The 14,908-nt window shown below is 53.7% G+C and overlaps 1 protein-coding gene across 2 annotated transcripts; it reads left to right on the top strand.

Annotated features, from left to right (window-relative positions):
* The first annotated feature begins 1,984 nt into the window (after window positions 1–1,984).
* On the top strand, window positions 1,985–14,337 carry LOC128274603 (protein obstructor-E). 2 transcript variants are annotated; one of them, XM_053012842.1, is made up of 5 exons: window positions 1,985–2,336; window positions 9,697–9,906; window positions 11,106–11,294; window positions 11,372–11,582; window positions 14,191–14,337. In XM_053012842.1, the coding sequence occupies exons 1-5, from the start codon at window positions 2,294–2,296 to the stop codon at window positions 14,243–14,245; spliced, it is 708 nt and encodes a 235-aa protein (XP_052868802.1). In that variant the 5' UTR covers window positions 1,985–2,293; the 3' UTR covers window positions 14,246–14,337. The 2 variants fall into 2 exon arrangements, with proteins under 2 accessions (XP_052868802.1, XP_052868801.1); XM_053012841.1 differs by lacking the exon at window positions 14,191–14,337 and adding an exon at window positions 12,058–13,645.
* The last annotated feature ends 571 nt before the right edge of the window (window positions 14,338–14,908 follow it).

Genomic DNA, 14,908 nt, shown 5'->3' with positions numbered 1-14,908 from the left:
AAATAAATGCCGAATATTATCGCAAAATATTCTGAAGCGTGTATTGGAGCCTAGGGCACGCAAACATTTCGGTCGCAGACCTTGGACATTCCAACAGGACTCAGCACCATCGCACTCAGCACGCGCCACCCAAGAATGGTTAAAAAATGAGGTTCCTCGCTTCTTTTCCACCGCACAATGGCCACCAAAATCTCCGGATGCCAATCCGTTGGACTATTGTGCCTGGGGTATTTTAGAAAGCAAGGTTTGAACTAAAAAATACCAAACTTTCGATCACCTCAAGCAAACGCTTCGCCGAGAATGGGACAAAATACCGCAGAGCCACTTGCGGGCAGCGTGTGACGGTTTCATTGGCCGTTTGAAGGCCATAATTCGTGCCAAAGGTGGCCAATTCGAACAAACCTAATTTGTTCTAAAATGTTATGAAATTTCCGACATTTTTTGCTTTCATTCAATAAAATTTAATCAAAAATGAAAAAAATATGATGTTTTACTTTGTTGCATTTTTTTATATTCACCCTGTATATAAAAAAGGACAGTAAACTCCGGACAGAGGTTCCTTGTGCGTATGGAAATGGCCCGATGACGTCGATGAGTACAATCATGAAGTGTGATCTGGAGAGACCACGAAAGACACCACCAAGACAGAGAGTTATAAATATCACATAGCCACCATTTTGAAACCTATGCTGGGGTTATCGGTGGGTCCCATCGCTTTCATCCTAATTCGCTGACGCCGCTAACACTGCTCGAGCCGATCTCGTATTACCTGTGCCCTCCAACAGTGAATGGCACGGGTCTTGGTCCACGGCCGATTCACACCTCCAAATAATGGGCATCGTGCATCGAGTTGAGAATTGCTCGATCGTCTATTGCAACCTGAGCCAAACCCTGCGATCGGTCCTGTAACGGGACATGCCGCCGCTCGGTGATTTGAATACCCAAGCGCACAGCGGCACACAAGGGCATTAAGCTATTAATTTATGTAACGCAACAGATTGGTGACACCTAGCCGCGTGCTATTGTTTCACAAACTCACACCTCGTGCGTCGAGTGGTGGAACCTCAAGATGTGTGAGAGCAGGTGAGTAATCGATTCCGGGTGTTCCGCGAGAAGGTCACGCGAAGAAAATGCTCTCACCGGGCGGATGAAAAGCTGCCCCAAGATCAACCCCACGTCCATTACGCGGGCGCCGGAAAAGCGGTGAGGCGCATTTTCCCATTTTCCTGCCTAATTTCCAATTATTTTCCTCCGCTTCGGACCCACTCGCCGAGGGAAAGATTGTTCACCTTTCGCGAGCGTCAGACCGCGGCTGAAAGGGGGGGGTCCACCGAGCCGTGCCGTGAGGTGTGTGTTGGTGTGCTGCGACACCGTGCCACAGTGGACAACGATCTTTGTCTTGATCACCACCTCGCGACACACACACACACACCCGGCTGCTCGGTCGCTCGCTCGCTCACTTATGTCTGTTTGTCGTCAAACGATCGTTTTGTAAAACACTGACACGGGCCCATTAGGGGGCCAGGAGATGGCTGGCAGGGTGGTTGGGGGGGGTGGGCCAGTATGCAGGCGTAGGGCTCAACAACCGTTGGCTTCCTTCTTCGCGTCGCGCGTCACCATGTCGCGGACCACCGCGAACCTCGGAGAAGGATCGCGCGCCTAGGCCTAGGACCCTAGAACCGGGTGGGTAGTAGAGCGGCGCGGTGTGGAGCACCTGCTCCCCCCTTCGGTCGATCGTCGTAGCCCGCCCCCTCCGACGGTGGGTGCCGCTGCCTCTTGTGGTGTGCGTGTCTGCGCAAGCGAATCACGGTGTCTCGGTGTCTCGCGCGTCGGTTGGCCGCGAGGGCCGGAGCGAGACGGCAGGCTCGGCACGGCCACGACGAACACCGCAAAGAAGAACGCAGCAAAAGGCAGCGCTCCTCCACCTACCTGGGGTATAAAAACCGATTGTAAAATTGCCTTTTAATACAGTTTTGCTGGAAGTTTCGCTGCGTACAGGCTGCACCTGGGAACTAGTGGAACCTGACCTGACCAAGCGCTCTACATAGATCACTCCTGTGTGACTCTCTCTCTGAAGGACTCTGCGGGATTCGAGAGCCGGTTGTTGTTCGAGGTGCCAAATAGTTTGTGGTTCTGTTGGGAAGTTGTGTGCGATAAGAAGAGAGCGAGTTCTGGTGGCTCTAGTTGACGTAGAGCGTAGATCCTGCGCAGTGCCCAAAGTGTCCGAAGACCCCCCAACCGAGTGCCAAGTGTACCCAATTCCTTGTAGAGTGACGCAGTGCGAACAGTCAGAATGAAGTATAGCATAGTGTTCGTGATCGCCCTCTTCGGAGCTGGTACGTACCATCAAGATAGTCCCCAATACCATAAACGCCTGCCTGCCCCTGTCCATATCTGGGGCCCTTCGGAGTGTGGAGCATCCATCAGAGCACGGAGTGTACGCACTTGCAGAACCCGTTCGGAGTGGTTCCACATCCCAAGTGGTCTGCTGCTGCGACATTCCATTCGCTGCGATTGTGAAACGAATGCTAAAAGTCGGCCACCAGAACGGCCCGGGTGTTGTGTGGGCTGCCTTTAATGCTGCTCCACCACACGAGAGGGAGAGGGACCTTCCCGACCAGCAGCTCCAGCAGCTCGAGTGAAACGGCTACAGGAAGTCGCCGGCGCCGCCGAGTGGGGCTCTAATAGGCGTTCCGCGCTCAAAACCTCAGCTTTCGTTTTCTGTCCGATCGAGTTCTTGGTGGGAGAGCCCGCCGCGAGATCGTAGATTTCGCTTTCGTTTCGAACTGGTTTTTCCCGACCGCGGGCCGACCGACTTTCTTGCCACCCCCCGTGCTGCTCGTCCAAGGCACACGCGCGTCCCAAGAGTGTGGTGGAGAGCTAGCCGACGCCGCCGCTGTTACACTCCGCTGGCATCGCTCGCTTGCGTCTTCTCGAAATATGAGTCGAGGTCAGCCAGTTTCTGTGTGCCGCGCGGAGGGGGAGGGGGGGACCATTCTGGTCGTGTAGGAGATAGGGTGGAATTTATGCACAACGAGCACACGGTTTCGTTGTCCCCAGTGCGAGTTGTGTGTGGAGACTCTGATTTTCTGGTTCTGTCCCACCGTGTTGGGCGTGGCGGCCCCGATTGCGCGGTATCCAAATTGTTGGCGTCCGATCCATAAACCCACGGGCCACCCGTCAATCAGGACCGGATGTCCTTGAAACTACCAAGCCACTTGATTGCCGAGAGCCAGCGGCAGTTATCGATTTCGGAGTGGCGGAGCACTCGGCGGCGGATGTCTTCGGCACTTCTGACTTGCGTCCAATGGGCGACCTCTCGCGATGTCGCGCCCGCGGCCGGTAACAATGGATGAAATTATCTCAGCAATGACATTGTCGACGGACGGGCAGGGGGCTGAATGGACCCCTGTCATTAGCCAAGCGAGCCACGCGGGTGATTGAACCCAGCCGATTGACCCCCAGCCGAGCACGGCAATCTTCCAGCTCCACTCCCCGGACGAAGGAAGATTAATCACCTGCGCGAGGTCGTGGGATACGTTCAATTACACTAATTACACTCCGGCTCCGATCTGTGGCCGGGATTTCACCGGATTTGACGGCGTCGCGTCGCAGTCGCCGACGAAGACATGTCCATCGCCCGGAGTTCCGACGCCTACAGAGGGCGCGCCCTAATTAAATTACACTTGCAAACACCTCCACCGGGCTCGAGGACTTCTCCATAGACCCCGAGCGCTAATTAATCATTGTGCACCACAATCGATGAAAGGGCGCTTCATCCGGATTGTGGGGATTGGTCCGGCGCGTCCGGTGCATACGTGATGCGTTTCTTTGCGGGTCTCATTTTCTCAGGTCCGCGAACCGATCAAGAGTGCGGCGTCCGGACTGAACTCCCGGGAGTAATGAGATTATCGCCTAGTTGGAAGTCAAACCTGGCACCGTCTGATGTCTGCTGTAACCTCGGACACGCCAGCGACGGTGTCATCGTGATGCGTGATGCGCGTGATGTGTTTGTTGGATCGATGCTTTTTACTGTGCACCAGCTCCCCCCGCTGGTCCGCGCTGTTAGATAATCACTCAATTAGTATTCCACCGGCGTACCCTTTGCACTCCGACGATATTAAAATCGTGCGAAGAAATGGTACCGGCCGGTCGGCGGGCGGGGGTCCAGTGGCCCGGAATTAGCGGCCCACCGGCATTCAGCTCACGTCCTCACTGACGCGTATCCATCACGAGTCGCGTACGTAACGGTCAAGAACCATAAAAACCTGGGGCCAAGCAAATTGTGACAAACACGAGACGGATTACCTCTCTCGCTCTGTGGGGTATGGGCTCGACCTATCCGATCGATCGACGTGCGTGCGAACGGCCACGTCACCCGGCCCCCTGCACGTTTCCTCCGAGACACGTGACAGAGCGTGACGAAATTAGTTAATTTTAATGACCCTCCAGTTCTTCGTTGGACGTTGAACGGAATCGCTGCATAAGAGAGAAACGGACGGACCTCTCCAGGCAGAAGGCAGAACAATCGCTTTGGCGTCCTGTCTTCGCCCTCCGCCCCGGGTGACCGGCGGATTGGTTTCGAGGGCTCAGGGGCTTCTCGCTAGGCCCCTCTCTCTTTGACATTGAATCGCAACCCCGGGGCACAGCCGAGGAGCCCAGTGACACCTCAGAAGTACCGCTGACCTTCTTGCCTGTCGAAGAATCGTTGGGCTCGCCTTTCAATTGTGCTCCAGTTTTCAGCCGAGGAAGCCCTCCCCGGGGGCCGACTTGGACTGGGTTCCCTTCCAACGCCGCCGGCAACACGTCACCGAAGAGACCCACCGCGGATGGCGCGGTTGTGAAAGTGGAGCAGCGCGCGCGTACCGATCGAGGACAAACGGTCGGCAATTACCGACCGATTGGTGCCGAGTGTCGGTCCCCCACTCGGCCGGAGCTTGTTGGGATGGGTCCACCAGCGTATCCTGTCACCTGCCTGCCAGATCTAGAGCAGCGTTCGCTCGCGCTCTGTCGTCAAGATTGTCGCCTCACACGCGGACTGACCTTCATTGGCTCGTGACGGATCTTCGGATTAGAAAGTAAGGCCACCCCGGTTGCAATTGAAGTCCGCGGCACCGACGAGTGGCCAACACAAGGGGGTCGGAAGCGGCCACTAATTGCGCAAGTACCCCCGTCGGAGGATGTCCCAGCGGGCAGCGACAATCTTGCGCTACGCTGAACTTGGCCCACAAAAGGTGCAAAAGTTGCTCTAAGCGCCCATCTCGTCGCTCAGTTCATTTGGCCGGTAGAGGGAGCCACCGCTGGACCGCCGCTTTCTAATGTCACAATCCAAGCAGCGAGCGTATTCAAATCCACACCGCCACTCCGCCAGATTCCACATTCCGGCATTTCGTAAGAGACTCGCGTGATGTTTGCTCGCTCGGCCCAACCCGGGAGGCTGCGAAGTCGCTGCGAAGGCCCCCCGGAAAGATGTGTGGTCGATGTGACATAACCGGTGTGTGTGATTGTGTCACCCGGGCCCGGAGTTCGGCCGAGCTACCGTTATCGACGGCGGGTCTGGGACTGGTTTCTGGTTGGGATTGCGCAATCGAATTTCGATCCTCGATCACCACGGAGAGATCGGAGGTGTTCGAATTTTGCAATTCATTAGCAATCCGTTGGCTGAGGGGGTGGGGACTCGGTGTTGGAAACTGGAAATACGGAAGACCGCTCGAAGTGGCGGATCACGCTCGGCCACCACCTACACTCCCTACGCTAGCTACGTCGCCTTGGCGTATTCTTTACACTTCATACCACGTGTGTTTCACTTTCACTTTTCTTGGCTCGGCGGTCCGGAACACCCGGACCCTGGATCGCTGCCGAGGCCACCGACTTGGGGCCGACTGTGGAAAAGGTGAACCAGATCAGCATGTCAGCGGAGTCACCGTGCGGCTTCCTGTATTTGCGTGCAAATGGCGGTCGGTTAGTGAGTTACGGCCACGGTCGGCCTTTCGTTAGCTGCATTCCCCGATCCGAGGACCCTCTCTCATGGGGTCGAAGTCAGAGAGCTTTTGAGGACGACCCGGACCTCTGCCCCGGGTGTTCGCGGTGACAGTGACGTAGGCCTGCTAGTCCAGTGGCCGACCTGGCGACAGAACCCACCAGCGAAGACTGGCTTATTTATGTGTTAATTAAATTCTATTGTCGATGGGCGGCGGCCCATTACACAACCCATTGGCCGGCGGATTGTGGTGTTGATTTCAGCGGAACGTCAACCGTCGACGTCGCAAACAGCGATTGAAATGTCACACATAAATACCAATTCCTCGGGAGCTGCCTGCGCTGTCACCGGATACCTCGCGAGCGCCCTCTCGTGGCGGGTGTTCGTACTAGGCAAATGGAAAAAGAGGCAATCTCGAACCGCAAAGAAGGGGGTTACCAGGGGGGTTGGGCGTTCTGCGAAATACGCATCCCATCCTGCGATGAGGAAAACCGCGACGGGTTCTTTGGGAAAACGAATGATAACATCAAATTTATGCGACTGTTCCGAGAAACGGCCGCAAAGATTCGATACAAAAAAATAGTCCTCGCAGCGGCCTGAACCGCTTTGCGCAGTGCAAACAATCGTTTAAAATCAAATCTTCGTTCACCAAACAAACATCAACAACGGGAGCATCACACACACACACACACACACCAACACACGCACGTAGACTGTTATCTGAACATCTCTCTGCGATCGGGGCGACGGCAAACGATCGTGTGGATAATAAACGGTTATTGGCCAAAGTTGGCTCGGCTCGTTTGTCGCCTGGGCGCCCTTTTGCTGGCTTTTGTGTGTATTGCGCGACTTCCGCGTTCCGTGCCCGTGTGTGTGTGTGTGTGCACACAATTTCCCGCTTAATGTCGCCCGATTGACAACGGCCCAACGAAGGGTTGAAGTTTGAAGCTGCGTTTCGGCATCATAAAAGCCCTTCGGCCCAGAGACAACATTTTCTTACAATCACGCGGCTCATGATGTAATAAAAGAAAAAGAAGTAAAATAAATATAGGCCCGAGTCTCGCCCCCGTCGCATCGTCGTCGGCACGGATAACAATGGAGATAATCAGCGCGCGCGTCAGGACCTTAGGAGGAGACAACCCCTACGTCTTATCATGGCGCGCGCGACGCCTCCTTTTGTTCCGGTGCCTCGGGCGCCATTCGGTGCTGAAAGCAAATGGTATGAGGGGGCACCGGGACCGGGATTCCTGTTCCGCGATCCGTTCTGGGAGCGCGATAATTGCGATTGCTGCTGCGGCACTGCGGACGCCTGCGGAAAGGGTTTGCGATAATAAGATCTAATCAGGCGCGGATTTGTTGCGGACCCTCCGGGGAGCCTGTAGGGGCGGTGGTCGGTGAGTAGGTGGCGGTTGATCGCTTCGCTGTTAGAGCGACCATTACAGCACGGCGCATTGGGCACGCAAATCTCACGGTGTGTCACGGTTACCCGCCCGGAGACAGCCATCTTTGCCATTTCGATTTCACTTTGCCACGCGCGGGGTCGTTCACCCCGCAGAACGGGTGGATGAGGAGGTCTCTCGCGGGTGTACCGACCAAACCGTTGTACCGTTCACGGTCAAAAGTGGTCCGGACGCGAGCAGGAAGCGAGCGCGAAAGGCCTGACCTCGCCGTGGGAAAGCCACTCAGTCCCCTGAACACACTCCGGAAGGCTCCACTCTCTCGGTGCGATCACCACGAGTTGAATGAACCCGGCGCGGATGCCCGATCCGAGCGCACGGCCAATTGGCACGTGAAATTGAGAGCGAAAGTTTATGCTTTTCTCCGGCCCACCCCCGAAGATTGCAACGATCCGGTCGGGGGGGGGGTCCGAGAAAACGAAAGCACACACACAGCAGCAGCCGCATTGTGGCGTTATGCTCGGTGAGGTTTTATGAGGGTCTTGCAAGACGCGGGCTGAGCCGACCGCTTGAGATTGCACGGCAATGGCTGTGGCTAAACTAATTAAGAAACGAGCGCGATTAGTTCAGCCATTTTGCTCAGTTTCTTTTCATGTTTTCGTTTCTTCTTTCCTTCGGAGCCAGCATAAGTGCTCGCGTATGTTGCGCGCTCCGCCTAATGACGCGAGGCTCACTTATGTTCGGCGCGAGCCAAACCGAGCATGAAACGCCCGGCAAAGCATAATGTACGCACGGCGCACGCATTACCAAATATGTCACAAAAGACGCCATAAGACGACGGTCGCGAGCATTCGCAGAGAGAAAAAAAAACGATTATTCAACTTGCGACGCACCGATCCTAATGAGCGATTTTATGTGGAGCGCGATTATGTTTGCCACTCGAAGTTATGTCACGTCGAGCGCGAGTCGGCGGCTTTCTTGCCCGCCGTTTTCCATCGGAGCACCCCTCATTTTCTTAACTCCCAGTTCCGTGCTGGGGGGCCATCCCCGGGTGGCTGGGTGGGTGTAAATTATCGCCAGTTGAAAGGTCACCCGAGAGCATAAATTAAAGATCGTTCCGAAGCGATAAAAATGCACCGACTAATTACGGTGTGTAATTATTATCGGCGACCGAAAATTTATGCGATGTGGCCGAAGATTTATTGAACTCCACCGCCGTGTGTGTGTTGCGCTCGGAAAGGAGAGCGTGCACTATCCCACCGCTGTCATCAAGTGCCGGGTACCGGGATGCCGCGGGCCGGGCGGTCCATATTGTGGTTTGCGGTTTTGTTGGTGGCGTCTGTCAGATCAGAAACCGCCACGTAGCGCCGCCACGTGGGCGGATTAAGGGACTGGGCCGCTTTTATGTGAGTCACAGCAAAAGCGGGCGCGCTGTGATTTCCAAAATCCGGCCGCATAATATCATTAGCATCGCGCCCAGGTGTGCACCCGGCCCGGGCTCATTTGAATCTAAATTTCTTGTCAACTTTTAATCTCCCCAAAAACCCCTGACGCTTCACCGTGTCGGGATGAGTTCATTAATCATGTGACGTTGCCGCCGTCGTCGCGGTCGTCGTCGGCTGACGTGGTGAATAATTTAAAAAGTACGAAAAAAATGGCAACAAATCTCTCGTCAGTAATATTTCACCTCAGACACCGGCACTTTTTGCTGGACACACTGCGAATGGCACAACAAAACGAGTACAAGCCACCGATAGATACCGAGACATAGATCACGTTTTGGCGTGCATTTGGATTAATTTTCACCCTGGACCGACCAGCGAGAGGTCCAAAAACTCTGCACAACAACCAGCAAAACGCGCAAGATGCAGACTACTTGGACCAAAGTGACGAAAGCACCCGGCAGAACGCTCTTGGAAGAAAAAATGCCGACAAATCCGACAGGTCACAAATCATTCACCTGATCACGGGTCCGGGTCGGTGTGCGCGGTGGGTGGCGAACGATCCATCATCTCTCGGGGCCGGCCCGCATCGGGTTCGGCCGGTGTTAGTGTGGTTTTAGGCGCAAGTCTGGCCGGACGGCCGGACCTAAGGATAGGGTACTTTGAAAAATGACACCCAATCATCGCGCTCTGTGGCGGATCCAAGTTTCAATTTTAACTCACCCAACTGTCCGATGCGTCCTGTGCCGCGAGATAACGCCGCGAGGACTCGACTTGTTTGCGGGCTTGCGTTTTTGTCCAACCAATGTCTCACGTACGACCTGCTTCTTAGGCTGCTCTAATCCACTCTCTCTGCGTTGTTTTTCCATTTTTTCAGCTGTGGCCCAGGAGAGCTTCAAGTGTCCGGATGACTTCGGTTTCTACCCGCATCAGAGCTCCTGCGACAAGTACTGGAAGTGCGACAACAACGTGTCCGAGCTGAAGACCTGCGGCAATGGTTTGGCCTTCGACGCGTCAGACTCCAAGTACCTGACGGAGAACTGCGACTACCTGCACAACGTGGACTGTGGCGACCGCACCCAGCTAGGTATGTTGTGCCTGTTTTGCATCCACCGACCCCCACCGAGTCGGCTGGTCGTCCAGTATTTATTTAGGCATCCGCGAATGGGGTTAGCTTCGTGTTGCTGCTCACTCCGGGGTCTCACGTGGAGTTTGGACCGCATCATTTGGACGTCGCCCTTGGCCTAGAACCACCGCGTTCCGGCTGTTGTGGCACGTGGCTTTTCGCGGAAGTAAACCAATGGGCAACCCAGTCCACACCCCAAAAGACCAATAAACCATCCAATCCGGCATGATCCTGGCCGATGGCTTCCTCTCTCTCCCTCTCGAAGCCAGCTGGCTGCGGTGGATGCCCGCGATGAATGCGATAAATTAAATTTCAAAATTATATTAAATTTTCCATCTCCAACCTATTCGAGGGTCGAGTTCCGCAGCACGGCCGAGCGTAGCGCTTAGCGTTCCGTAGCACAACTCGCCAGCGCTGCAATGTGATCCTCTAATAATTAATTAAACGCCTATAAATTTGTCCATTACACGTGATTTAATCGGACGCCAACCTCCCAATCGGGTTGGATTGCCCATTTTCCGAACCCGGAATTGGTCGCCATTGTTTTCGGGTCAGTTTTGTGAACTAACCAACTTTTCGCGCTTTTCCCCAGCTTATTGCCATTCCGACTCACCAGCTCCACACGACCGGAAGCAATAGGAATGTTTTCATTAGTCGCCATTGGGTCGAGTTCCAACCAGCTACGAGTTCTGTCACTAGTTCACTCTCACTCACGCGTTTGATGTAGTGAGCGGGACATCATCTCTGATCGGATTATGAGAACCGAAGCCGTACAAACAGGACATCGGCGCGATTCCGCGGATTGAGCCGATGCCTGATAGATAATGCTAATCACTCTTTTACCGCTAACTGATTGCGACACGCACCGATGATGAGTTAAGCTGGAGGCCGCGTTGAAGTTATCGTTTCCAACGCTACAGCAACAATGGTTGCCGTGGATTAGCCGATCCAACCACCGGGTGGGCAGGTGTCGATAATTGGCATACTTGTCACCTGTGCCACCTGGGGGGAACTGCGACTCGGTCCAATGTGTAGCAAACGATTCCAGTAGCTTTTTCTTCTTATCCGGCCACAACCAATCTTATTTGCTTTCTGTAACGATGTGTTTTTAACGATGTGTGTTGTAAAATTTCTAACGCTCCCTTGATACCGTTTTGTAGAACCTCCGATCTCCACGTCCCACTGCGAGCGTCTGTACGGTATCTTCCCGGATGCGGGCAAGTGTGACGTCTTCTGGAACTGCTGGAACGGTGAGGCCTCGCGCTACCAGTGCTCGCCCGGACTGGCCTACGATCGTGATGCGCGTGTGTGCATGTGGGCCGATCAGGTGCCGGAGTGCAGAAACGAAGGTAGGTCCCCGGTCTTGAGAGTTCCAGTTGGCCGTGTCACTAACGCTGCTCGATTCGATTATGTCTTGACTTTACAGAGGTAGCCAACGGATTCTCCTGCCCCGCTGCCGGTGAGATCGCCAACGCTGGGTCGTTCTCGCGACATGCCCATCTGGAGGATTGCCGCAAGTACTACATCTGCCTGGAGGGAGTCGCCCGCGAGTACGGCTGCCCGATCGGAACGGTCTTCAAGATTGGCGAAGCTGACGGTACCGGCAACTGCGAGGACCCGGAGGACGTTCCCGGATGGTAAGCGCTAACACACAGGCCCCCCCTTTGGAGCTTGTGCCCTTTCTCTGACGCTTTCGAATGCTTTCGAGCTCTTTGTTTGTGTGTGTGTGTGTGTGGTTTTTGGCTTAATTTGGTTCCGTTACTTTCTACTCTACTGAACTCCGGGGAACCGCCCTAGAGACGGGCCCTACCGATGGGTTCCTTCAAGTCTAATCCGACCTATCGCGCATCATGGACTCTCTCGACTTTCTGAGCTTCCTGAAATCATCCAAACCCTTTCTTCCAAATCGACCTACTAGCGTCGTTACACCACACAGCACGCTCCAAAACTCCGGAAACTGAAACTGTAGAAGTCTAGCCAATTGAGTCGCCCACTTCCCTCGCTTACGCATACGCATATGCCTTGCCTTCGCCGCCCGCCGTTTCATGTTGAGTGAATAATTCTTAATTCTTTTCTCTAACCATTCATCTAATCTCCCACCTCAACCTACAGCGAAGATTACTACGGTGATTTGGACTTGAAGAGCATCCGCAAGGGTGAGCTCCTTGCCGGTCTGGCCGGCCAGTCCGGTGGTGCGCCCACTCCCACCAAAGCTAACGTTAAGTCCAACCGTCCGGCACCGTCCAAGGACAGTAACTAGAGGATGCGCGAGCGGGGATAGACCGTCACAAGAGCCCGCGGGGGGCGGGAAGGGAACGCTAGAGATATACAGCATACCGATAGGAATCCACACAAACACACAGAAAAAGGACGAGTGAACGACGAGTGGCAGGAACCAACGTTACAAACTGACAGCAACCGTGAGATGCAGAGAGAGAACGAGATAGATCAAAAGATAAATAGAAAGCAAAAGAGAGAGGGAGTGAGCGATAAGGGAGAACAACAGCGAAGGGTGGCGATGCGAAGCGGAGAGTAGTTCGCGCTGAAGAAGGGCCAAGAAAATACTTTTAAAATTGCTACTTTACAACCATCGTCGAGGTCCGGGACGTGGCGAGACCCCGGGGCGGGCAGGCAGGAGGAAAAATCAAACAAATAGCCCTCAGAATACGCGCCTTCCGGCACACAGGAGTAGCCGACGCCTAATCAATGGTCCGCCCGGCCCGACCCGGCCACCTCCCGGGAGCCGGAGATTGACGTCTACGACCGGGTTGGCTAACGGGTTGGGTCGGGATCCCTTACGATAAGGGACGCCTTGTGCGGGAGTGCGGGAGGAATGCGTTATTGGCTTACGCGAACGTATCACTTCTTTCTTCTGAGGCCCCAGGCCGCCCCTCACTTCAGCCACCCACCCAGCCAGCCAACGGCATCGGAGCACAGGATTCTAAACGAACCCTTTAAGTGATAAGCATTCAGCAAGTGGAGCTGTAAACCGTCCGGCCGCAAGGCATCCTTTGCCCGTCTGAGCCACCTACTCTGATTACATCCCCCCCACCGACCTCGTACCTCCACACCAGCCCCGCACGGAGCCATTACAATCGACATGAGGGGGGTTGTTCTGTGCGCTGTTCGTCCGCGAAACTCACACTCACAGCCAAACTCAAGCCGTACGCTGAGTATGGCTCGTGGTACCGTGTGCCGTGTGTTTGTACGTGCGCCTAGTGTCCTCTGCGGGACAGCGCAGGACACCCCCCGTAATCCGCCCAACCGCCCGCCAGATTGACGATGTCTCATTTTAACTTATTTATTGCGAAGCTCGTACTCTGTACCACCGCGCGGGGGTTGATTTCCGCTGTCGGCCCTTTGCCTTCTCCCGAAACCCCCGCCTAATAATTAGGCGATGTCCCTTTCCTTGCCCCCGCCAGCAGAAGAATACTCAACTAAGTTTTGGTAGAGCCCGGAACTCAGTCGGACCCCCTAGCTGGTGAAAGGTCCTTGGAACTTGGAATTGGAAAACTCGCGACTACGACGACGACGACGCCACGCCACAGAACAGTTTTGTTTTCATCAACAGTTTTGCTACAGTAGTCTGATTAGTAGGTTTACGAAACTGCGACTAGACCAGAGAGATAAAGAGAGAGACACGTAAAGAGAGGAACAGTGAGAGAGAACGGGGGCCACTCGGCCACAGCCGGAGAGACCCGGGGAGTTTAAAGTCTAAAGAAAATGAAATAATAAAAAAAATCTTTAAAACCGTTACACATTTCTCGCTCCTATTTCGCCATCCACACCTACTCAACCCTTCATCACCATCATTCATCCTTTCTGGGGCCTGGGTCTGGACTGTGGGTTGGTCCCCATCGTGGTCATCTGGTCACCGTTTCTGGGCGCCTACCTTCCCTAACTGCCGATACTAACCGTTTCTGGAGAAGTTCCGAGCGGCCGAGGAACTTTCGTTTGTGTTTCTTAAACTGACTTCACTTACGCACTTACTACGGACACGTTGGTTCAGAACACTGAACACCGGTTCACAGCAGACAGCAGCACCACAATGATATATCCGAAAGCAGTGCGTCTTGTTTTGTGTCATAAAAGGGTTTCTGGTAACGTTGACCAAACTTTCTCTCGATCTTTACTGACTCCGGTGGTAACTTCCTTAAACTGGGACCGGGCCGGGTTTGTTGCGTTACGTTGCACTACCATCAACAGTTCCGCCAGTCTAACCCATCTTTCCTTCCCCCTTTTCAGCGAGGACTATTACGGCGACCAGGACATCAAGGCCCTTCAGAAGAAGGGCTTCTAAGTTTAGTCATTTAGCGTAAGCGCAATCGGACGTAAGTTATTGCTGCGTGGAGCCAGTGGTACCTTTTTTTTAATTACAATAAAAAGAGAAAACCGCAACCTTTGCATGCGTGTATTTTGTCTGTGTGTGTGTTTTTGTGTGTGTGGTGTTAGAAGTTTGACATGTTTCTACCGGGTCATCAATTTCGTCAGGGTTTCAAAAACAAACTTTAAATATAACACATGAAAATTTAAGCTTCTAATTATTATTTTTATCTTAAAGTATGTACTTTGCCATTATGCTTGTAAAATATTATCGTCCAGTGGGAAACTGACATCACCAAAACGCGAAATTATACGCTCATCAAAGTCTCGTGTGTTCCTTCTATGTCGATATTTACAATTGTAAACCAAAAAAACAATTGTTATCTTCTGGCGGTATTGCTCGGAGTTGACGGTAGTGGTCTTCCCTTTGTCGTTGTTGAAAAAGTTGAGTCCTATGAACCTTTTTGCGATGTAATGGCCTCTCTTCAATCAATTGAAGATTTTCAGTGCCCCAGATGTTGTAATTTTGCTTGCTTTAGTAGCGGCCAAGTGAAAAATGTTCTGAAGTCGCTGAAGAAAGTGTTGATGGAAAAATGAGCGTCTTCGAATCCACACTTTTGTATAAGGTTTTAATAATTGT

Source organism: Anopheles cruzii, chromosome 3 (genome assembly GCF_943734635.1).
Source record: "Anopheles cruzii chromosome 3, idAnoCruzAS_RS32_06, whole genome shotgun sequence".
In the NCBI taxonomy this organism is placed as follows: Eukaryota; Metazoa; Arthropoda; class Insecta; order Diptera; family Culicidae; genus Anopheles; species Anopheles cruzii.
This window is presented reverse-complemented; position numbering and strand designations above follow the sequence as displayed.

Coding starts and splice junctions, on each gene's coding strand:
- LOC128274603 (XM_053012841.1), top strand. CDS start 2,294: ATGAAGTATAGCATAGTGTTCGTGATCGCCCTCTTCGGAGCTG. Junction 2,337..9,696: donor GATCGCCCTCTTCGGAGCTG/GTACGTACCATC, acceptor CCATTTTTTCAG/CTGTGGCCCAGGAGAGCTTC. Junction 9,907..11,105: donor TGGCGACCGCACCCAGCTAG/GTATGTTGTGCC, acceptor ACCGTTTTGTAG/AACCTCCGATCTCCACGTCC.